Below are 23026 nucleotides of genomic sequence, written 5' to 3'. Positions count from 1 at the left end.
TACCCCTATAACTGCTCTGCGGCGCGATGTTGTACGTCACCTTTGTCGTTTAGCTCTAAATAGGAAATTGGCAGCAGTGACGAGGTGAGGCGTGGGGACATGAATATAGCCTTTCCCCTGTACGACAGTATCACACGCTTGATTGTCTGCACTATGTATGTCTGTTAGCTTAGAAGACTTGAGCCGGGATTGACATCGGAGTGGGAGGGGATGCCCGGGACCGGCGATGGCCGGGATTATCCAGGTAAGCTGAGCGAACTGGATGGTCGAACAGACCAAGTAGACTGAGTAGTCTGAGTGAGCTGATTGCTGATGGTAGGACGAGGCAGGTTACCCGGGACCAACTACAGTGAGAATCAGCCGGGTAAACTAAGTGGTATGAGGGAGCAAGCCGGGCAGGCTGAATGGCCTGAATGAACTGAGCAAACTGAGCAAGCCGGGACAGGCTAAGCGATAGATAACCCGGGCGATGACCTGGTAGTGATGCGAATACCCGGGACCGACGCTAACTAGGCTTACCCGGGTAGACAGAGTAAATGCCCGTGCAGGCCGGGTAAATCGATGAGTATGGGTAAGCTAAGTAGACTGATCCAGGACCTACGGATACTGGAGTGCGACGTTTACTCGGGATTAGCCTTTGTCACGCTTAACCGGGTAAACGGATTGCTAGACCCAACAGGTCGGGTAAGCAGGTTTATCTGGACAGATCAGATGGACCGTTCCCTGGATAACTAGGTCGGGGTTCCTAGGACAACGTTGACCGTGGACCCCGAGATCGACCAGGTTGGACTACTGTTGACCTACCCTGCCACGTCGAGCCCGGGCAAGACTTACCACATCACAAGTCTTCCCATCAAGTCTAGTCGAAGGAGGTGTGCCGACTGACTAGACATGTTGCCAGTCCGAGCGGGCTCTTAACAAATCTGCCTTGTAGTGTATGCAGGAACGCACAGCCTTAAAGACGTGTCCCAATGACGCACCTCCGTACAGCGTCAGGCACATGCCGATGCCAGACTTTTAACGACAAAGATCGAATGTGAGCAGGTAACAAAGGTCATGATGAACAGATACACGAAGTCGTCGGAGGGAAATGGCACCGATGGATCATTTCGGACGTGATGGCACTGATCTTGCCTTGGGAGCCTAACCGTGTCATCGGACGGCTCCTGGCTTTAGCGAAACTATATATAGAGAGAGGGCTGGAGGTCGGTGTGGACGCGCTAGCGCTTGTCGTCGTCTTCGCCGCCTTTCCTTCTCTCGCAGTCTCTCCCCTTCATTCTCCTCTCCTTCCAGTGATGGGCACACAGGTCCCGTGGTATGAGCGCCAACTTTCCAGGTGTGACAAGGGTACAATTTTAGCCCTTCGATCGGCGTACCACATTCCTAAAGATCATAGCTTCGGATTTTTGACACCCCAACATTGCTCACATAGGCCCCCTATAGGTTACGCCACCTTCTTCGTTAGCCAGGTAGTCAACGGTTTACTATTTCCTCTCTTGGATTTCTTCCACGAACTGGCCTCTTTTTACCATCTGAACCTTTCCCAACTTTCTCCTGAGTCTTTCCAAATCATGTGCGGGACCGTCGTGATCTTTCGCCTGTACAATATTCCGTTGGATGCTTCCATATTCAGTTCTTTCTATTCTTTGGGGAAACTCCCAGTGCAGCACATTTTTCTTCGCCGCCCGACCAGGACTCGAGTTCCTGAGCAACCCCCCACTGCTGGAGGAAGGATGGGAGAAACATTTCTTCTATGTCAAACCTCCTCAGGCGTATCCTTGGGCCCAACATTGGACTCCTAGTCTCCTCCACCCTACCGTGGAATGGTGAAACTCCCCCCAGCGGAGCCATGGAGGAAGCCCGGCAGCTACTTAAGGGCCTTCACTTCGATCTAAGCAAGATAATTGCCAATGAAGCCCTCCTATATAGGACTGGACTAAGTCCTATAAACGTCCAGCTAGATGATAACTTGTGTAAGTACATCATTGATAGATTTGTCCTTTCCTATTTGTCTTCATCATTTACCATGTTATTTGACAGACCGGCTGATGCTGGAGCACTCTACCAATCAGATTTTGAAGTGGGAATTAGCGCGTCCTAACAATCTCCGAGTAATAGGAGACCCTCCGGGGACTCCTGGTATAAAGCTCCGGTGGCAACAACCAAGAAAAAGAGCACTCGACAATCAAAACCTGGTAGGGCAATGCCCGTTACCAGGTCGCGTAGCGCTAGGCAGCCTATAAGAGCTAGACCTATATCGACGGCTCCACCGCTCCTGGAGGCGACCATGCCGGTTAGACCCCCGAGACAGCGATATCAGGCCGCTGAGACCCAACCTAGCGGCCTCGGATACCAGATCGGTCCAGAGCCGACCGACAGCGGCTGGACCGGCCGCGGGGGCAAAGTTTAGTGATAAGGGAACCGGAGGAGCTTGGCAAAAGGAAACGTAGCAAAGAAAGCATCACTCCGCCAGCCTCTCCAGCCTGTTCTCCAAGGTCCCTGGCTAAAGGGAAAAGGCTAGCTGTGGAAAGGAGCCTCCAAGTCGCCCATCAAAAAAGGGCCAGGAGGAAACACGGCGAGAATCTTCCCCTCCCGTGTGGGCGAAGCCTGCTCCCGGGTTCTTCCTGACTCTGCCACCTCCGGGCGAATCATCTGCCTCCTTGCATCCAACAAAGTTCCGAGGGGATTCCGATCTAGTAGGCGCCCCTGAGACGATAAAGGAGAGGCTTCAGCGTTATAAGCGTGAAGTTCTTCCTCGTCTAGGCTTGATCGAGATTAATGAGAGTCTGATCGAGGCCCATGTCAAGGTAAGACCTGCCACATCATTAATTCCTTTCGGTCACATGTGTATGCATTTTCAAGTTCAAGTATTTTCAACTCATTTTATAGTTTTTTAATCTTACTTTTGGATTTTGACAAAGCATTTGTCAAACATGCAATGGTAGCATACATCTTTTCAAGCTTGGGAGAAGTTACCTCGTCATCACTGGATGATGACTCACTTGATGAATCCACATCTTCATTGTGACTTTCTTCATCTTCACTACTCTCTACATTGTTCAATGCCATAAGTGCCACGTGTCTTGACTTTTTCTCTACTTCTTCCTCTGATGAGCTTGAAGAGGAATCATCCCAAGTGGCTTTTAAGGCCTTCTTCTTTTTCTTAAGTTTGTCTTCTTGCTTCTTCACTTCCGGACAGTCGTTCTTGACGTGTCCCCTTTTATGACATTCATAGCAAACCACATCAGTTTTAAACTTTGAATTTTCATGAAATTTACCTCTTCTATTGTTATCTGTCAGCATCCTTTTCACATCATTCTTGTTGAACTTTCGTGATCTTCTCATCATTTTCCTTACAAAGTTTGTCATCTCGCTTGATGAGCTCTCCTCCTCGCTATCACTTCCATGATTTGATTCAGATGAAGTTTCTTCCTTCCTTTCCTTTTTCTTCTCCTTCCCCTTTTTCTTGCTCTTTTCTCCTGCAACCAAAGCTATACCCTTCTCCTTATGACTTGCATTAGCTTGTTCATGCAGTTCAAGTTCACAAAATAATTCATCTAGTTTAACAGTTGATAAATCCCTTGAAACTTTGTAGGCATCCACCATGGATGACCACAATGAATCTCTAGGGAAAGATTTCAAGGCATACCTGATGAGATCTCTATTTTCTAACCTTTCTCCAATGGCATGAAGTCCATTTAGTAGTTCTTTGAACCTTCCGTGAAGTTGACTCACGGTTTCACCTTCCTTCATCATGAAGTTCTGCATTTGGTTGATGAGGAGATCTCGCTTTGCAACTCTTGAATCCTTGGTGCCCTCATTAAGTTCAATCAACTTATCCCACAATTCCTTTGCACTTCTAAATGGACCGACTTTAATCAATTGCTCAGAGCTCAATCCACATTGTATGGTAACCACCGCTTTGGCATTTGCTTGTGACTTCCATTTTTGATCAGTGGACCATCATGAGGACTCTAGTACTCTTCCATTTTCATCCGTTGGTTCGGAGAAGCCCTCAGTTACGGAGAACCACATATCTACTTCAGTTCTCAGGTAGTATTCCATGCGGCTCTTCCAATATGCGAAGTTGCTTCCCTCAAAATATGGTGGCCGTGTAGTACTATGACCTTCCTTCAGCGACATTTTGTAGTTCTAAGCTTGGCTCCGTTGGATGTGAATCCTCCGAAGCGACCTTGCTCTGATACCACTTGTTAGGACCTTGTGAGCTAGAAGGGGGGGGGGGGGGTTGAATAGCTCTACTTGCTCAAATTTGAACTTTTGTCGATGAAGATTTCTTGCTACACAACCACTCAATGCAACAATGCTAACGCAAAGGATTTACTTGGTATCCGCTTCCTTGAGGTGACTAATCCAAGGATCTTCACTCAGCTCACTCTTCCACTATATCCTCTCCTTCTCGGACAAATTCCGAAGGCGGAGAAACCTTCTTACAACAGATTAATGGTTGTACAAAAATAGTCAAATACCACAAAGAAGAAGAAGAGTAGAAATATTACACAAAACTTGATGAATATGCTTCTTCTTCTTCTAGAGATTGCTCCAAGTTTTTAGTTGAATTCCAGGAGGTTTCTTGATCACTATAGCAATGAGACTTGGAGCAAAAACAGCATTGGTGAAACCCTCAACGACTAGCTCTCACCATTTAAACAGATTCAGCTTCTTTTGATATCAGTCGACTGCTTTTACCATGCCAGTCGACTGATTTGGTCAATGTCAGAAAATGACCACTGAACTTGCTGAAATTATGCCTGATTCTGTCGAAATTTAAATGCCAGTCGATTGATTTTTTCCATCAGTCGACTGTTATGGTTGAATCGAGTCACCAGTCAAGTCGATTCTCATCTGTTTGCTTCTGAACCAGTATCAGTCGACTGATGTGAATGATCAGTCGAGTCAATTCTATTTTGTTTACTTCTGAAACAGAAACAGTTGACTGAAGCAAGGAATCAGTCGAGTCTATTGATACCAGTCGACTGATGTGGAGAATCAGTCGAGTCGATTCTTTTCTGTTTGCTTCCGAAACAATATCAGTCGACTGATTTTGAGAATCAATCGAGTCAATTCAGAAATCCACTCGACTGATTTGATTATCAGTCGACTGGAGTGTTGAATTGGGCAAAACTACTTGGTACCAGTCGACTGATACCAAGATTAGTTGGTTGAATAAGGTTTTACCGTGTGATGCGCTTGTTCTTTCCTCGCTTGATCAAGATTCTGGTCGTCGACCTTCTTGATCTTCATTTGCCTTACATCGTAAGGACTTTCTCGTGCCAAGAGCTCGCTTCTCGACCCTCTTGGACTTCCTTTTTGCCTCACGTCCGATCTTCTTACCCGCAAGGACTTTCCTTCATTTGTCTTATCCTGTAAGGACTTTCTCGTGCCAAGAGGTTGCTTCTCGACCCTCTTGAACTTCCTTTTGTCTCACGTCCGGTCTTCTTACTCGCAAGGACTTTCCTTCATTTGCCTTACCCTATAAGGACTTTCCTACACACTTGATGCATAAGTGAGATTTCTTATCTTGTGCTCTAAAGTTTATTGATGTCAATCATTAAAATACAACTTATGGGCATGATTGCAACAACAGGTAAAGTTTTTCATGAACAGGAACCATTTTTGTGTAATTCAAAAAAAATCCACTTAATCTATTATATCTTCCTTAGTAAAAAAAAAAAAAGATACGAAATATGTTTTTAATAGACTAAAAAAAATATTTTTTATAAAATATTTTTATAGTAATCAAAATCGGATGTAAAGTGAGAGAAGAAGTTATGAATTTTAAAAGAAAAACACTAAACTAAACAATCTCTATTTTCAAAATAGTCTTAACAAGAAACAAAAGAAGCTTTGAGACAATTTTTTTTATTATTGTAAAAAAGAGACATACCATTTTTATAGTCGCTAAACCCAAATAATTTTAATTACATTGAAACAATATTTCATTCATAATTATTTTTAAAAATAAAATAATTTTACTATACATTATAGTAGTTATAAAAATAAATATAATAATGATAAAATAAGAATATTTTTTGAATAAAAATGATATAGCAGCCATTTTTGCCGAAGTAGATTATATAACTTGATTATATGTAAAAAGTACATCATAAATTTTAGAATTGTCAATTATTTAGAAATCCTGGAAATTAATTTTATACTGAATTGATTTTATTTGATTGGATTTAAACTTTTGATTATTTTAATTGTGTTTATTACTCAAGCTTTAGATATTAAATCCAATAAATAAAGATTTAAAAATGTTATAATTTGTAATTATGACGATTTTTATATTAAAATCTAATATATACATTAAATTGTAATCATTTGATAGACTTTAACTTGTATTATTAGAATTTAATTTTTCATAAATAAGTTCCTTTGATTAACATTAGTAATTTCTTTGATGTGATATAGAAAATTGATAATCAATTCAATCTGACAAGTATTCATCCGGATCGATCAAACTATTATATTTAATTTTAGATTAATGCTTCGTTTGAAAAAAAAAGTTTGAACTAAATTTTAATTTGAGAATTGACTAATGTTGACCTATAACCTATATTTATATTTAAAAAATGTCAATTCCCATTCTATTATATTGATAGTGTCAGAAAAAGATTATGTTATTCTAATCATTAAAACACTAGATAAAAATATTAAAAATTATAAGGATATAACTAAACTCTATCAAATATGTCTAAAAGTTTTTTTTGTTTTTATTTATTAATTATTTTAAATTGAATCAGGTTAGTTTTACTTAAAATCCTTTTATTTTATAATATTTTAAAATAAGAAAGTTAAGTGGATGGAGTATACTAACCAAGTAAGACAATAATATTGGAGAAAAAATAAAACTAAATCATATGTCATAAAAGGATATTTGTATTTTTAAAATAGATTTCCTTCATAAATAAATTTAAATTTTAGTATTTAAATTTTTATATCATAAATTAAAGTATATCTAATATGATAATTTACTATTTTATGCATTGAACTTTAAGAAATATTCAAAATGCACATCTAACTTTAATATTTACATATATGTTCTCTAAAATTTTCTTTTACTCATTCCAGTCCTATTGAATTGGTCTTTTTTGCTTTATCCGAACCCAAAAAAATAAAAAAAAAATTTAAACTTTTATATTATTTCATCAAACATGTTCATTTAAAAGTCTATCGATCATGAAAAATATGGTACTCATATTATATATGTCATTTCACATTTGCGAATGTCTTTTTTTCAGATTTAAGCTCTTTTAAGTCATTACTAATTTTATATTAAAAATAATCAAAAGTGTTTATTGACTCTAAAATTGTCAAATTTGACAATACAATTATACTCCTAATAATCCCTTAATCTATACATATATTTTATAATAAAAACATTTAGAGCATCCACAATGCAAGGGTGTTATAACGCCTTCCACCTTATTAAAGCGCATGGGTCCACTGTCACATATTCATTATAACAATGTATCTTTTTCACTCACGTTCCTATTAACATTAACACTCATTATTTATGAGTCCCACCATCCACTCAATCTGTTGGTGCCCCGGTTAGTTTTGATGTGATCAACCAGGTTAAGTTAGGTCCTGTGTTGTTCTAATCCCTTTGCTAAGTGTGCAGGAACTTAGGTACGGAGGAAGTCGAGCGTAAGACATAGCAGACGAGAAGGGTTACACGGGAAAGTGAGCCGACGGGCTCGGTGCAATCCGAGGGACGCGGAAGTTACGGAAGAGTACACCGGTGGAGCAAGAAGGACGTGCGCGAAGTCCGAGGGACGAGAAGCCGGGAGGAAGCATGCTTGATGGGCAAAAGGCCGGAGTCGGGTTCGGGTGAGCCTAACTCCGATTGGCCAGAAATCACCCAACCAAAGATTCTACAAAAAGTCAACAAAAGTCAAACTATTGACTTTGCCCATTGACTTTGACTTTGACCGTTGACTTGATCGTTGACTTTGACAGGAGAAGACGACGTAGACTTGGACCGTTTGAATGTGGCGGTTGAAAAAAAAGAAGAAGAAAAATAATAATAATAAGATTTATCTTTTATCATATAAAAGATAAATGTTTATTTTTTTATTAAGGATAATTCTCTTTATCTTTTATTAAAGATAAAGTTTATCCTTATTTACTCAACGGCTACGATCAAGCTTATCTCTGATCAACGGTTAGGATCGCATCAACGGATCAACGACCAAGAGAAAGTTCATCTACGATCAACAATCTAGATCTATTCTCTTGTGCTATAAATAGACTTAGAGTTTTAGAGTTAAATCATCAATTACTTTTATAGTTCTCTCTAAGTCGTTGTGCTACAATTGTAAAAGCTTCTCCGCCTAAAGGAGTTCTTATTGAGTGTTCACCGCCTTGAAAGCAACGATCCAGTTGCAACCAAGTTTTGTTTTAAAAGACTTGTGCAATTCTGTTAAGCCGTCTATTCACCCCCCTCTAGTCGGTCCAACCCGATCCTACACAATCATCTTAAAATTATATATATTAAATAAATATATTTTATAATATTTAAAAAATATTAAAATTATTATAATTATAATAATTATTATTATTAATCTTACTAGCCGTTAAAAAAATAACCGTTAAAAAATAACCATTAAAAAACTAACTGTTTTATTTAATTTTTAATTTTAAAATTTTTAATTTTTTAATAAAAATTAAAACTAACCATTAATAATCGTTAAAACTAAACATTTAATAAATATATTTTAAAAATAAAAAATAAAAAAAGCATGCGGGGTGGGCCAGCCTGGCCCACCCTACAACCATTTAACGCGTTCAAAGTATTGAACGCGTTAAAACTCTTTAACGCCCCACATTGGTGTGAGGCGTTATAATACGTCTCATGAACGCGTGTTGAACGGGCATTGCAGGTGCCCTTAGAGTTATTAATAAGTTTTGATTACAAAATTATTAATGATCTTAAAAATTTTCAAATTTGATCTAAATTTATACATTTGTGATCTATCAATATCTTTCTTTCTTGTCTTATCTTTTTAACTCTATTTAAACTTTTTAACTTTTTTTTTAATATTTAAAAATATTTAAAAAAAACATGTGAAATTTAATGAGTACGGCATACAAGTAAGACAACAATCTGGTCAGCCGTTGTCTAGTCTACCCCCGTTTATGTCAAATAAATATAAAAAAAATATTGATGGTATTAAAAAAATCCAAATTTATTCTAAATTTACACCATTATACGCCTAATGATTTCATAAATGCATCCTTATTTTTTTATTTAAATTTGAAGCCTTTTTAAATATATAAATTTTTTTTTTCTTTTTGTTTTGGTGTGCTTGTTTGTAATATTAAAAACTGAAAAAAAACAAAAAAAATGTGAATGAAGGACTCTAATGAGCCAAGCAAGACAATAATGTCGAAATAAAAAATAAATATTATCGACATCAAAATGCTAACTAGCTAGCAACTTGCCAACATACGCATGTGATCCTCGAAGCCATTTCTGAAAACTCCAATCTCTTGGATCTTGACTTGTTTAGTCCTACCTTTCTCACCAGTTCAATTCTGCAGTCCCACACACCTCTCCTGTCACAATCGAATCCATTAAAATTCAATCCTTATCTTCCTTCTCCAGGTAGACTCACCCATGTGCCCATGAACATTCCTGCATGCCCTGCTAAAATATTTACTATTCATTTGTCTTTGACTAATCAATCATTGGTGCCTTAATCATTCCTGTTAACTGCTAGATTACTGGAAGATCTTTCATAAATTACCTAATTAAGCGACCAAATCTATTGCGGCATCGTCAGATTCAGATTCTCTGCGCCGTGCTGCATGTACGTAGATGGGAGTCAGAACCGAAGCGCGCACGAATCTCCACGCACGCTACGGTCAAAAATTTTGAACGGATCAGGCGAATCTACCCCGTGATTCGAGATTCGGTCACCGATTTGGGTGTGCTTACCTCCCTGGCCTCGCCCTCGCCGTCTTCCCTGGCGCTCCGCGTCGGCCCACGTGGAAAGGTTGAGTTTGGCGGGTGGTGACTGCAAGCGAGATTTTGGACTCTCATGGAAGAAAGGGTGCTTCGTCTGTCTGCGGGAGCGATAGAGAGCCAGAGATCCGTGCGATAGCGAGGGGTACGAGTGGAGGGAGAGAGGAGGAGGAGAAGCAGGAGGTAGGTTGTGAGCGAGGCGAGAAGAGAGGAGGACATGGCGGCGCACGTTAATGTCGGCCGCCGTCTTGTCGCGCTGGTGCTGGCGCTGGCGGTTTGCCTGTCGTGCGCTGTCGCGGCGCGCGTCGGCGGGCCGGAGGAGAGGCAGTGGTTGAAGGTGCGGAGGCACCTTAAGCGGGTCAACAAACCCCCAGTCAAGAGCATCAAGGTGCTTGACTGTGCCCCTTTTTTAGATTTCCTTTTCATAGATTTCTTTTTCTTTTTCTTTTGCTCCTTTTCCCTTCTCTTTTGTTCACTGATCTGGACGCGATCAAATTTTGGTCGAAATCTTCCAAATTTTGGTCTGTTTCAGTAAAAACCGGTCTTAGTTCGCCGGATGTTCTTCACTTCTGTTTGAAATTTGGGATTTTTCATCTTCAGTGATCTGTCTAGGTTGAATACACTTGGTTTAGAAGGGCAATACTTGGATGTCTCAGCTTGTTGTACTCGAGAATGCAACTTTTTACTATCTTTTGAGGATTGGGCAACTTTGATAAACACCTTTAATGTAGAGTTATCTTCCCTTCAAAAGATTAGATCTTCATGCTTAATTTATTCTCTCCTGTTCAACGATGGTTCTTTAATTAATTGTGCTTCTTACTGAATAAGCAGAGTCCGGATGGAGATATCATAGATTGTGTGCATGTCGCTCACCAGCCAGCTTTCGATCATCCTTTGCTCATGAACCACACTATCCAGGTTCATCTCGCCGTTTAATACTCCCCATTTCCCCTACTTTTCAATCCCCTTTATCAGTTTCTTCACCTTACTGAACTCTTTCTTGCTAAATTCTCTTAGACGAGGCCAAATTTCCACCCAGAGGGCCTGTATGATGATAACAAAGTAGCATTGAAGAAGAAAACTCCCTCCGAGGCTCAGCTGTGGCACCAGAATGGGAGATGCCCCGAGGACACCGTTCCAATCAGGAGAACCACTAGGGCTGACGTGTTAAGGGCTAGCTCCGTCAAGAGATACGGGAGGAAGAAGCATAAAAGCATTCCCAACCCCCTGTCCGTCGAGCCAGACCTTCTCAATGAGAATGGACACCAGGTATATATATATACCTTATGTACAGTTATGAAATTAATCAATCCCTTTTATCATTCCTCCTTTCTCATTTGCTTTGTGTTTGTGATTGTCGATCGAGTAGCATGCCATTGCTTACGTAGAGGGAGACAAATACTACGGTGCAAAGGCAACGATCAACGTTTGGCAGCCAAGTATCCAGCAAACTAATGAGTTCAGTCTCTCCCAGCTCTGGATTTTAGGGGGCTCTTTTGGGGAGGATCTCAACAGCATCGAAGCTGGTTGGCAGGTATATATGCTTCTGTTCTTCACGTAAGAGAAGGGTTTACACTTCCTTCAACTACTGGTATGGTGTTTCAGGTCAGCCCAGATCTGTATGGTGACAATAATACCAGGCTGTTCAGTTATTGGACTGTAAGTTCAATGCCCCCCTTTCTCTCTGAGAATCATCATTTACTCGTCATCGCAATGATTTGTTAGATTTCTAGTAGTTTTTCTCCTGTGGAATTTCAGAGTGATGCATATCAAGCAACTGGCTGCTACAACCTACTCTGCTCTGGATTCATTCAAGTAAACAATGAGATCGCAATGGGCGCCAGCATCTACCCGATCTCCAACTACGACGGCTCACAGTATGATATAAGCATTCTCGTCTGGAAGGTACATCCGAAAACCGAGCAGTTGTTCTTAAAGAGATATTTTGGCTTAATGGCCGTGCCAAATTGAGCAGGATCCTACGGAAGGGAACTGGTGGATGCAATTCGGGAAGGACTATGTGTTGGGCTACTGGCCTTCTTTCCTATTCTCCTACCTGGCCGACAGTGCGTCGATGATCGAATGGGGAGGGGAGGTGGTGAACTCGGAGCCGGACGGCGAGCACACTTCGACCGGGATGGGCAGTGGCCATTTCCCTGAAGAAGGGTACAGCAAAGCGAGCTACTTCAGGAACATTCAGATAGTTGACGGATCAAACAATCTGAGGCCTCCGACCGGGGTCGGCGCCTTCACGGAGCAGTCGAACTGCTACGACGTGCAGAACGGAAACAATGGCGAATGGGGGCAGCACTTCTACTACGGAGGACCTGGCAGAAACTCAAACTGCCCATAGAGGAACCCAATTGAGCAGCAGCTCATTAACTCCTTTAACATTCGTAACATTCAGACAGTTAATAGTAGTAGTGCTGGCCTGCTATTCCTTTTGACTCCTAGGCAATTGTGAAAAGTAGTTTCCTTTATTGGTTTTGGATTGGTTCTTCTCCGAGCTGTGCTGTTCTCCCAGGCAAAGCTGAGGAGATGAGAAAGCATGGTTGCTAAGAGAAACCAACAGGGTTTCTGATAGTACTTCTGTTTTCGTGCATTTGTTCTGTCCTTTGATCCTATTCGTTTAGGCATTGTTATCTGTGGATGATTGGTGTTGTGGGTCAACAAATGATTGTTGTATTTATCACTTTTGTAGCGATCGATGATGCTTGTACTCTGAGCTCTCTGATCTCCTCTTTTGGTAAAAATTTGTCCTTCCAAGGAGGAGGAAGGAGGAGGGAGGAAGAGTTTTAGGCCCTGTTTATCAGGGGAAGGATGAGAAGGATGCTTGCCATCAGATTGCTTTCAAACTTGTTTGTTTATTTATCCATTTTATTTAAGCTTGTTTATTAAAAATTTTATGACTTTTTTATTGAGTTCAATTAACATTATTGTAGTACTTATAACTAGTTAAATCTTTATCTAACACATAAAGTTTATATTAATTTTTAAAAGTATTATAAATAATTTAATATTATAACATTTTATAAATTATTGTAGTTTTAATATATTTTAAATAAAAATTAAGAAATTGTTCTGGCTAATACATTATTGATGGTTTCAACACTGGTTCAAGGATTGCCGACGTACACGCTCCTGAGATGGGGTTGCGAAAAAAGAAGAAAAGATCTGCAAAACACTCAAAAAAGAGGGTTAGAATGATGTCGGGGGTGAATCCTGGCAAAACACTTCAACGCTCAAATTAGGGTTCAGCGCGAGGAAAGAGTTTAAAAGCTTAGGAAAGTTAGGGTTTATGTGTGTGCCCCTGTGTCCATGGGCATGAGTTACTTTTTTATGGTAGTTGATCTCTGAAATATTAGCAACCGTTTGAGAAATATTCTGACAGACTTGTTCTGTTCTGGAAAGATTTCGTCCATTTATATATATTTGAGGATGCGTTCTTGTTTCCACGGAAGGATCAGTTCTGTGCTCCTCGATTTAAACAGAATGATCATGTCTCTAAATAAGTATCACGTTAGATGTAGGAAGCGTGCCGAGACTAAGCCATGAGGTCGGCATGTGACGCGGGAAGCGTGCCGAGACCAAGTCATGAGGTCGGCATATAAGGCAGGAAGCGTGTCAAGACCAAGTCATGAGGTCGGCATGTGCTTTAGGAAGCATACTGAGACTGAAGTAGGAGGTCGGCACGTGCTTTAGGAAGCATACCGAGATCGGAGCGGAAGGCCAGCACATGCTTTAGGAAGCATACCGAGACTGAAGTAGGAGGTCAGCACGTGCTTTAGGAAGCATACCGAGACTGAGCAGGAGGTCAGCACGTGCTTTTAGGAAGCATGCTGAGATCGAGGCAAGAGGTCGGCACATGCTGTAGGAAGCATGCCGATATCGGAGCAGGAGGTTGGCACATACTGCAGGAAGCATATCGAGACCAGAGTAGGAGGTCGACACATGCTACAGGAAGCATGCTGAGACCGGAGTAGGAGGTCGGCACATGCTATAGAAAGCATGCCGAGATCGGAGTAGGAGGTCAGCACATGCTATAGGAAGCATGCCGAGACTGGAGCAGGAGGTCGGTAGTTTATTTGGATTAATGAATTAACATTTAACGGATACTTATATTTACCCTATTTTCCTTATACTCCCTTTTACCCGACGTCCACGTAATCACTAAATAACTCCGCCAGATCATAAGTCTCCCGAGCTAGTCTAGTCGAAGGAGGTGAAGTCTGACTGACTGAACTTGAGTTAAATCAAATGCATGACTTCTAACCTGTTGCACTCAGCGAGGTTCAATTTGATTCAGCTTTAAGTAAATCAAGGTTTTTCTCTTATCATCGTCTACCTTTTGAATTATTTATCCATTTACATCGTCCTTTGATTTTACTTCTAACAGTGGAGATTTGGTGGTCGTTTGGTTTAAGCGGGACACCTATCTTCTTCTTCGTCATTTTCAGTGGAAGCAAACCCTATCCCTGTGCGATTCCCGCGTGCTGTCGTCTTCTTCGTCTTCCTTCGTCGTTACCGTCTAGTAAGTTCTAGTTGTTTGCCATTCCTTCGTTCTTATTCCTTATGTCGTCTTCTTCCTTTAGCGCTACTGCCCTTCTCTCAGTAAGCCCTAGCTGTTTTGCTCTTTGCTTCTTCTGTCCTTCGAGTTCTACCCGTCTTCCTCTTTTAGTGCCCTCCTCTCGCCGTCTGCTCTTCCCCTTCATTGTACCTTCTCTTTCTTCTTTCTTCTTTCCCCGACTCCATTGTTCTAACCTAGTAAGTCCCCACCTTCTGCATTCCTTTTCCGTCTTTACTTATGGCCACGTCTAACCCCTCGTATGAAGTCCAACAGTCTTCACTATCCTCAAGGGATGAGATACTACTTAGGGAACAGTACGGAATCCCCTCGAACCATAGGATTAGGCTCTCTTCTTCCGATCAGTGACCTCACGCACCCCCTCACGACTACGTTACTTTCTTTCAAGGTCAACTGGAAGGTGGCTTACGGTTTCCACTGTCCCCTTTCCTCCAAGACTTAGCCACATACTTTTCAATGTTCCTGTCTCAATTGGCCTTGAACTCTTATCGTTTAATCTGTGGTGCCTCCATTATCTTTCAAATCTATCAGATCCCCTTGATTCTCAGCTCTTTCACTACTTTTTTATCCTAAACGGGGATATCTCAGAGTGGTTTACTTTGCTGCGAGGCCCAACTGTAACTTCTTGACTAAGTACCCGACTTCCCATAAAGGATGGAAGAGTAGGTATTTCTTCATAAAACCACCTCAACTCTATACTTGGCCGACCTTCTGGTGTCTAGAACCACCTCCTCAGTCGATCTTAGGTCGATATAGGTTAGAATCATTCTTTGTATCCACTATCGAGATCCTATCCAATTTAAAGTTTAATGTAAATTCATTGGTGAATAATGAAGCTCTCTTGTACCGAGCCAACCTAAGTCCTAATGTCATTCGCTAGAGGCATCATTGAGTAAGTTTTTCCTTTTTTTGAAGTTCATTTTTATACTGACTAATTTTTCTTTTCTAATGTCAGGTCAAACTATGTTGAATGCCTTTGTCAGTAAACACTTAAAGTGGGACCTTACCACTACTGACAGTTGGTGGATTTCAGAGGACGTAGCCGAGTCCTCGATCGCAGAAGCAGCAACAGATGTGCCAAAAGATGGGGCTCCATCCGAAACAGTAGCCCCCATTCTCGAGTCCAGCGACCCCCCTAAAGATTTCATCGAGGTGCCAATTATACCCGTTCCAGAGACCTCAGCTCCTGAGGTATTGTCAGAGTCCAAAACTGTTAGGGAAACTCGTTCGAGGAAAAAGAGTAGGGATCAAAAAGAGAGCTCCTTAGAGGACATGACTGAGCAAGGGCAGAGGGAGACTCCCATTAACATCCCAGAGATTCCCTATAGCACGTCTAAAGAAGCTCCGCTGGTGGTCTCTCCTTTGAGGTCTCTGCCCCCAGAGACTAGAACTAAACACCGGCATGACAAGGGGAAGTTGCGGCCCACTACCTCCAAGACCACATCAGCCCCTCCTGCATCAAAGAGACCAGAAAGGGAACAGAGGTCTACTCGCCCTCCCGAGCTCCTCGAGGTGTTTTTAAGGAGGGTCAACGTGCCACCCCCATAGAAAAAGAGGGACAAGCTCGCCAGTCTGTGGACGACTTCCGTGATACGAGACAGAGGTACTACCCCGAATGGCCACAAAGATTTTGTGCGAACATTTAAATGGCTCGCTGGCTAAGGTAAGCATCCTTTGTAACCTCTTAATACTACTTTTGTAGGGTAGCCTTAGAAGGGTCATATGATTGATACTACGATATCATGACCAGATTTGGAAAGAATACTGAGAATTGGAACTCGTATCCCCTTGATGAACTCCACCCGTCACCAGCTGAAGACCCAAGTGGCAGAGCTAAAGAACCAACTGAAGAGCCCAATCAGGGATATCGAGGAGGCTCGAGCCTGGGCTGAAATAGAAAAAGCTCGTATCGCTGCTGAAGAGGCCCAGGTTAATGTGAAGAAGGCCACAAAGGAGTTCATGAAGCTAAATAGGGCATCGAGCTCCGTACTACTCAATTCTGCCAACTAGAGCAAGAGTTGAAGAAAGCTCAAGTGGCTTTACAGTTATCTCAAGAAGAGGCTTCCAAGGCTAAAGCAGAGGTCGATCTCTATAAAAAAGAGAAGGCCCAAGCAGAGGCTGAGCTGACCGCGATCCATGCACAACAAGGAGAACTTCGCCGTGACCTCCAGGAAGTCGTGGCTAATAGGCAGGACTTAGAGTTTCAGTTATCAGAGGAGAAGAGGCACAAAGAGCAACTGTCTGATGACAAAGAAAAAGTATTATCTGAGCTGGAGTTGATCAAGAAAGAACTGGAAACCTTAAGGAAGGTGAAGAGGGCAGGTGGTAGGAAAAGAAAACCACATTCCTATCTTCTCATGAATTTTATGATCTGTTGTGGGTTCGGACCAGTAAAATGCTGAAGTATGGGTTTGAGGGTGTGGTAAGTAGTTCATATAGTCTGAACTGATACCTAAGGGAACAGACCTAAGCTTTCTAGACCCACAGAAGGTTTGGGATAGCCTTCCAGAATCTGAGAGGAAAGACTAATCTATGTTGTAATAGGGCTTTGAATTTGACACTATTGAACTCTACTCTTTGTAACTTAAGAACTATAATTGCTATTTTCCTATGTGTAGTTTTCACCTTCAAGCTATGTCGTATTGTTTTGAGTAACTTTTTACTAAACTTGGTTTCCGATGACCCTAAAATGGTAGTGATCTTTATTCAATGTGTGGACCTGAATTCCCTACTACGTGATACTTCTCTAAGTGTCATTTTATCAAGCTAGGCATCGCAGTGATTCTTGTCCTGCATTAGCATTTCTTTCTATCCCCAAGACCTGTTTCCTTAGGTATGTAGACTGTGTTGGCATTGTTTCTGATCGCTACATCGGGACAAAGCGTTAGGTACCGAACCGTTAGGTGCCGAAATTGCAATCGAGCTAGAAGAGAGGTAGTAGCATAATGAGACCCTGCAATATAATCTTGCAAATCTGAGTGTCTCGTCCAGTCGCGAAGCAAGTTGGTGGCCTGATGTTCTGGTCTTTCGTAAGGCAAACCCGCGAGCTCGGTGGTTCTGTGTTCTGACTTGTCGTAAGGCAAAGTTCATCGAGTTCGGGGCTCGGAGTTTCGGCCTGTCGTAAGACAAAGTCATCGAGCTTGGGGCTCGAAGTTTCGACCTGTCGTAAGACAAAGTCATCGAGTTCGGGGCTCGGTGCTCTAGCCTGTCGTAAGACAAAATCATCGAGTTCGGAGCTCGGAGTTCTGGCCTATCGTAAGGCAAGTTCTTCGAGCTCGAGGACCTGTCGTAAGGCAAAGTCATTGAGCTCGGAGTTCGGTGTTTCCCTGTCGTAAGGCAAAGTCATCGAGCTCGGGGCTCGGAGTTTTGGCCTGTCGTAAGGCAAGTTCTTCGAGCTCGGGGCTCAGTGTTCCGGCCTGTCGTAAGGCAAAGTCATCGAGCTTGGGGCTCAAAGTTTCGGCCTATCATAAGGCAAGTTCGAGCTCGGGGCTCAATCTTCGGGCAAAGTCATTGATGTTCGGAGTTCCGGCCTGTCGTAAGGTGTTAGGAAGTATACTGAAAAGACTAGCTCTTTTGTATATAAACATTTATGAAATAAAGTATCATGTTTTGGTCAAATGATTGCAATAGTATATTTTGCAATAAAGTCCTCTTAATTTACATTGTAGATAACTTGGTGTCTGTGAGACACAGAAGACCATGATTATCAGCTCCTTGTGAATTATAAACTAAGGCTCACAACCAAGATGACTTTGGACAAACCATCGGGAACGGTTGTAGTGTAATTCGGTGACTGTCTGTCTTGACTGTAGAATTACACTAGTGCACTTTGTGTGTATTGAGTAGGACCATTGAGGTTGTTCGATTTACACTGACTCATAAAATTGAACAAGACCTCTGTTATTATACTTATGCACTCTTAATCCCGATGTAATAAATGGGCACCTATATTTAGTAATTATTGCTTTGATTTACCAAAGGGTGAGATCTTTCCGTCAGATCAAATATTCTCGGTAAGTTGGGTGATGTTACTATCTATATGGTGTGCCATTAATTATAGAAGGAATCCGTGTCCCAGTAGGGCTGATGATGTCCCCTTGAAGAGCTCATAAGGATTGTCAAGTCAAATCTTGCAAGTGGACTTAGTCCGACTGACAATAAGGTTGAGTGGTACTATTCAAGGTCTTAGATGTCGATTATTGAGTTGTCAGTGAACTCAGATAATTGACGGACATACGATATCTTAAACACGGGGAGCAATGCATAAAATAATAAGAAGGAACCCATAACGTAATTTGGGGATTGGATTGGTAGTGCAATAATGATCCTCTAGTGGAATGGATCGTTGTTGATGGATGTAGGTGTGTATTCGGGGTTGAATACGGGATCCGAAACCCATCAGAAGGCCAGATCCAATACCTCCTCGAGGTCCCCACTGTAGCCTAAAGACATCTTCAAAAGGATGCAATCAAACGGATGAGATTAGTTCTCAGCCGTCGGATGAGATTTAATCTCACCGTTGGATGAGATTAGTTCTCAACCGTAGGATGAGTTAATGGATGAGATCAGCTTGTATCCGTGGGATTAGATCAAGTTGCATCCATTGGATCGAAATAAATAAAGAGGATTAAAAGAGAATAGATTAGAACCGTTGGATGAGATTAAGTCGCGTCCGATGGACGAGATCTCTCCGGTTCGGTTTTAATTCTCTTTGGAAGGAAGAACCGGTTCACAAGGTGAACCAGACCCCTGGTTCATAACCACACGCCCAAGCCATTTAATTGTGGCCATTGGATCGAAGAGATTAAGTTATATTAAAGAAGATTATATTAGTAACCGTTAGATGAGATTAAGTTGCATCCGACGGATGAGATCTCTTCGGTTCGGTTTTATTTTCTCTTTAATATAAAGTTGGTTCACCAATTGAACCAAATCCTATCCATGATGTGGCCGGCCACTTATAAGGTTGGAATTATTTTTTTAAATAATTCTTCTAAAAAACTGAAATTAGGACCGCCAAGCAATCAAGGAAGCTAATCTAAGGGCCTTTTCTTTTCTATAATTTGGAAGTTATTTATGGAAATCAATCCAAATTGATCCCTTGAAAGGAAAGGGGGCGGCGGGATTGGCTTGATTTGGGCATGGGAGGCTATAAAAGAGAGGGGGAGGGGCGGCCAAGAAGACACAAACAAAGAAGAATAGCATACGAAATCTCTCCGATTTCGCAATTGCTCTAGTTTTCTCTCTTCTCCTCTGTCTTGGCCGGCCACTTCTCTCTCTTCTTCTTCTTTCTTTTGTTTCTTCTTCTTCTTCTCTTGGTGGCCGAACCTCCCTCTTGAGGTGGTGGCCGGATCCAAGGTGGAAGACAAGGAAGAACGAAGCTGCTTCAAGAAAGAAGCAAGGCGATCCAAGGCTTCATCCGGCAGAGGTTGCAGTTCTTTATTCTCGGAAGATCGTTGCCCACACAACGTCCGAGGAAGAAGATAAGGAATACAGCAGAAGATTCCGAGGTTCAAACCGGGTTCTGGTATAATTTATTTTCCGCAGTTTTATACTTAGAACTAAATAATGTAAAACCGTAGATAAGTAATTTAGAATCGGCGATCCTGAAGGATCGATTGACTTAGTCTTCTTTGTAGACTTTGTCGATTGATCCGGGCGGGATAAAATTTTTGTCCTGTGGGGTTCTATGCTTCTCGGAGCGGATAGAATCCGGAACATGGGACGAAGATCCAGAACGCCAACAAATGGTATCAGAGCGAGGTTCTCCGATTCCGATAAATTACTTCGGTTTTAGTTTTGCATGCTAGTCACATATATTCAATAGTTAGAAATTTGCAATAGTTTAACTCGGTGTTGCAGGATAATTATTTTCCAACTATTGTGGCCAATATATGTGAATGTTTGTATGTATGTGTATGCATGTATAGGAATTAAATACGGGGGTTGACCGTATTAGTTTAAATTTTTGCAAATTAGATTTTTTGTACACTCCTTCAATGGAGTATAGGATCAATTTGTAAAATTTTATTTACATGCATCGACCGGGTTCCTAGCAAGGCGCGGATCTTTGGGGCCACAAAGGCGCAGCGGAAGAGGAAGCGAGACGGTCAAAGCCGAGTTGCAGCAAAGGAAAAATAAAAGGCCATAATAGTTGGAAATAGTTTTAGTTTTATTATTTCCATATTTATTGCTGTTTTATTTTTTGCTGTGTATGTGTGTGGTTGTGTTTAAATAGTTAAACATAAAATACACATAGGTAATTTCCTACCCCTTAAGGACAATTAAGGAAAATTATGCGCGTATAATTAACGAACTCCGAAGTTGATCTTGTCTAGGAGTGGTGGTTGCTCCCATATCCAAGAAGGCCTTAGCCTCGCCACAACCTGGAGATCAATTAGGAACTAGTTATTTATACAAGCATGATTAGATAGGAAATTAGAATCAATTATGAAAGCATAAATAAGAAGTTCAATAATTGATTTTGTCTAAGGCCACGCCTGGAAATCAATTTATTGAATTAATTATTAATGTGATCATAATTCAAAATCCTCAAAGTAAAAACTAAGTGGGAGAGGGATTCTTCGAATCCCGCGGTCTCCATTACTGGTTTGTAGGTGATGCATACAGACTTGCGTGCTGGCTTAGACCTTCCTCCCCAACGGATGGGTCTGTATGCGGATCACCAGAACAAACTTCCTAAGGGATGGTTATAGGAAGCTACTTAGCTCGCGTATACGTCCACACTAACGTGGCATACGTAACACTAAGTAGTGGACTTAGTACCAAGTAATGGTGCACACTTAGAATGCAGTTAATAGTAAACGTCCACACTAACGTGGCTTGCTATTAAATGTGCATGACCAAAGTAGGACCAACTATTAATTTTATTGGTCATAAAGATAGGTTGACCAGATAATAAAATTAATGGGTAAAACCTCCTTTTGCGAATGTTTGAGTTAGTATACGTCCACACTAACGTGGCATGCTAATTCTTCGGTGCTTGAGGTGTTGGTGAATTTAATTATATTGTTTTGAGGAATCAATATAATTTTAAATTCGAATATTTGACCAATGGTTATTTTCATGATTTTTCAGGAAAATGGCCTTCAACCCACTAGCTGTCATACTAAAAGAAAACAAACTTACTGGTCCCAACTACATAGATTGGACATAGTGTTGAAGAAGAGTACAAGTGCGTACTATCCCCTTAGAAATAAGAACAATAGGAGTGCATCTTCCTCCTTAGTAGTTGAAACATGTTTAGCGGTGCTATCTACCAGAACCTGGTGTGTAGATACGGGAGCCACTGATCATGTCTGCAATAATTTGCAGGGGTTCCAGGAAACCCGACGGCTACTTGAAGGAGAGATCACCGTCTATATGGGCAATGCTACGAAAGTGGCGGCTGTTGCAGTGGGAGACTTTGGTAGAAATAGAACTTTAGTATTAAGAGATTGTCTTTATGTACCCGGGTTTAGAAAGAATTTGATTTCGGTTTCTAAACTGTATAAGGACGGATATTCAGTCTATTTTGATAATAATGTTATTATCAAGAAAAATAGTAGCATTATCTGTTCTGGTACGTTGGTAGATAATCTATATACATTAACTCCCACGATGCAACAAAAGGGAACTAAATAACAATCCTAACCCCATCAGAACTTGGTTAGATCGATGATGAGTTATGATGAGTTATGCAGAGTTGCCTAAGTCGTTCTGGGGATTTGCTTTGGAAACAGCTACATACATTCTGAACTTAGTACCTTCTAAGTCAGTACCCTCTACACCCATAGAATTGTGGACTGGGCGCAAGCCTAGTCTAAGACATTTTCGGATTTGGGGTTGTCCAGCACATGTGCTGAAAGGGGAGGCTGATAAGTTAGAACCGCGTACAGAAGTATGTCTGTTTATAGGCTATCCCAAAGGAACGAAGGGTGGTTTGTTTTATAATCCTAAGGATCAGAAGGTCATCGTTAGTACGAATGCCCGATTCTTGGAAGAGGATTATATTATAAACCACAAGCCCATAAGCAAGATTGTTCTAGAAGAAATTAGGGGAGAAAGTCCAGTGTCAATACCAACAGTACAAGAGGAAATACCACAAGTAGCTGCACCGCGTGTCACAAGTGATACGCAGATACAGACGGTGCCTCGTCGCAGTGGGAGGGTTGTCAGGCAACCTGACAGATACATGTTCTTGGGAGAGTCTTCGGATTTTATCCCGGGTGAACATGAACCCGATCCCTTGACCTACGACGAAGCACTTCAAGACAAAGATGCAGATTCTTGGCATAAGGCAATGAAATCTGAGATAGAGTCTATGTACTCTAACCAAGTCTGGGAACTTGTAGAACCACAAGATGGTGTAAAAGCCATCGGCCATCGGGTGTAAGTGGATCTACAAAAGGAAAAGAGGATCAGACGGAAAGGTGGAAACCTTTAAGGCA

At 41.5% G+C, this 23026-nt stretch overlaps 1 protein-coding gene across 1 annotated transcript; it reads left to right on the top strand.

Annotated features, from left to right (window-relative positions):
* The first annotated feature begins 10120 nt into the window (after positions 1 to 10120).
* Positions 10121 to 12680, top strand: LOC141834651 (protein neprosin-like). The gene is made up of 7 exons (XM_074721979.1): positions 10121 to 10379; positions 10823 to 10909; positions 11009 to 11260; positions 11361 to 11525; positions 11597 to 11650; positions 11750 to 11896; positions 11967 to 12680. Exons 1-7 carry the CDS (start codon positions 10209 to 10211, stop codon positions 12342 to 12344), a joined length of 1254 nt encoding a protein of 417 aa, XP_074578080.1. The 5' UTR covers positions 10121 to 10208; the 3' UTR covers positions 12345 to 12680.
* The last annotated feature ends 10346 nt before the right edge of the window (positions 12681 to 23026 follow it).

The sequence above is a fragment of the Curcuma longa genome, chromosome 9 (assembly GCF_044706935.1).
Source record: "Curcuma longa cultivar G26 ecotype Majalengka, Jawa Barat chromosome 9, ITB_CL_G26_1.1, whole genome shotgun sequence".
Classification (NCBI taxonomy): domain Eukaryota; kingdom Viridiplantae; phylum Streptophyta; class Magnoliopsida; order Zingiberales; family Zingiberaceae; genus Curcuma; species Curcuma longa.
The sequence above is the reverse complement of the archived record's forward strand: the minus strand, read 5'-3'. Positions and strand labels throughout refer to the sequence as shown.

Excerpts from the sequence above, each read along its gene's own strand:
- LOC141834651 (XM_074721979.1), top strand. The coding sequence starts at position 10,209 with ATGGCGGCGCACGTTAATGTCGGCCGCCGTCTTGTCGCGCTGGTGCTG. Across the intron at positions 10,910-11,008 it reads TCATGAACCACACTATCCAG|ACGAGGCCAAATTTCCACCC; the intron begins GTTCATCTCGCC and ends AAATTCTCTTAG. Across the intron at positions 11,526-11,596 it reads GCATCGAAGCTGGTTGGCAG|GTCAGCCCAGATCTGTATGG; the intron begins GTATATATGCTT and ends ATGGTGTTTCAG.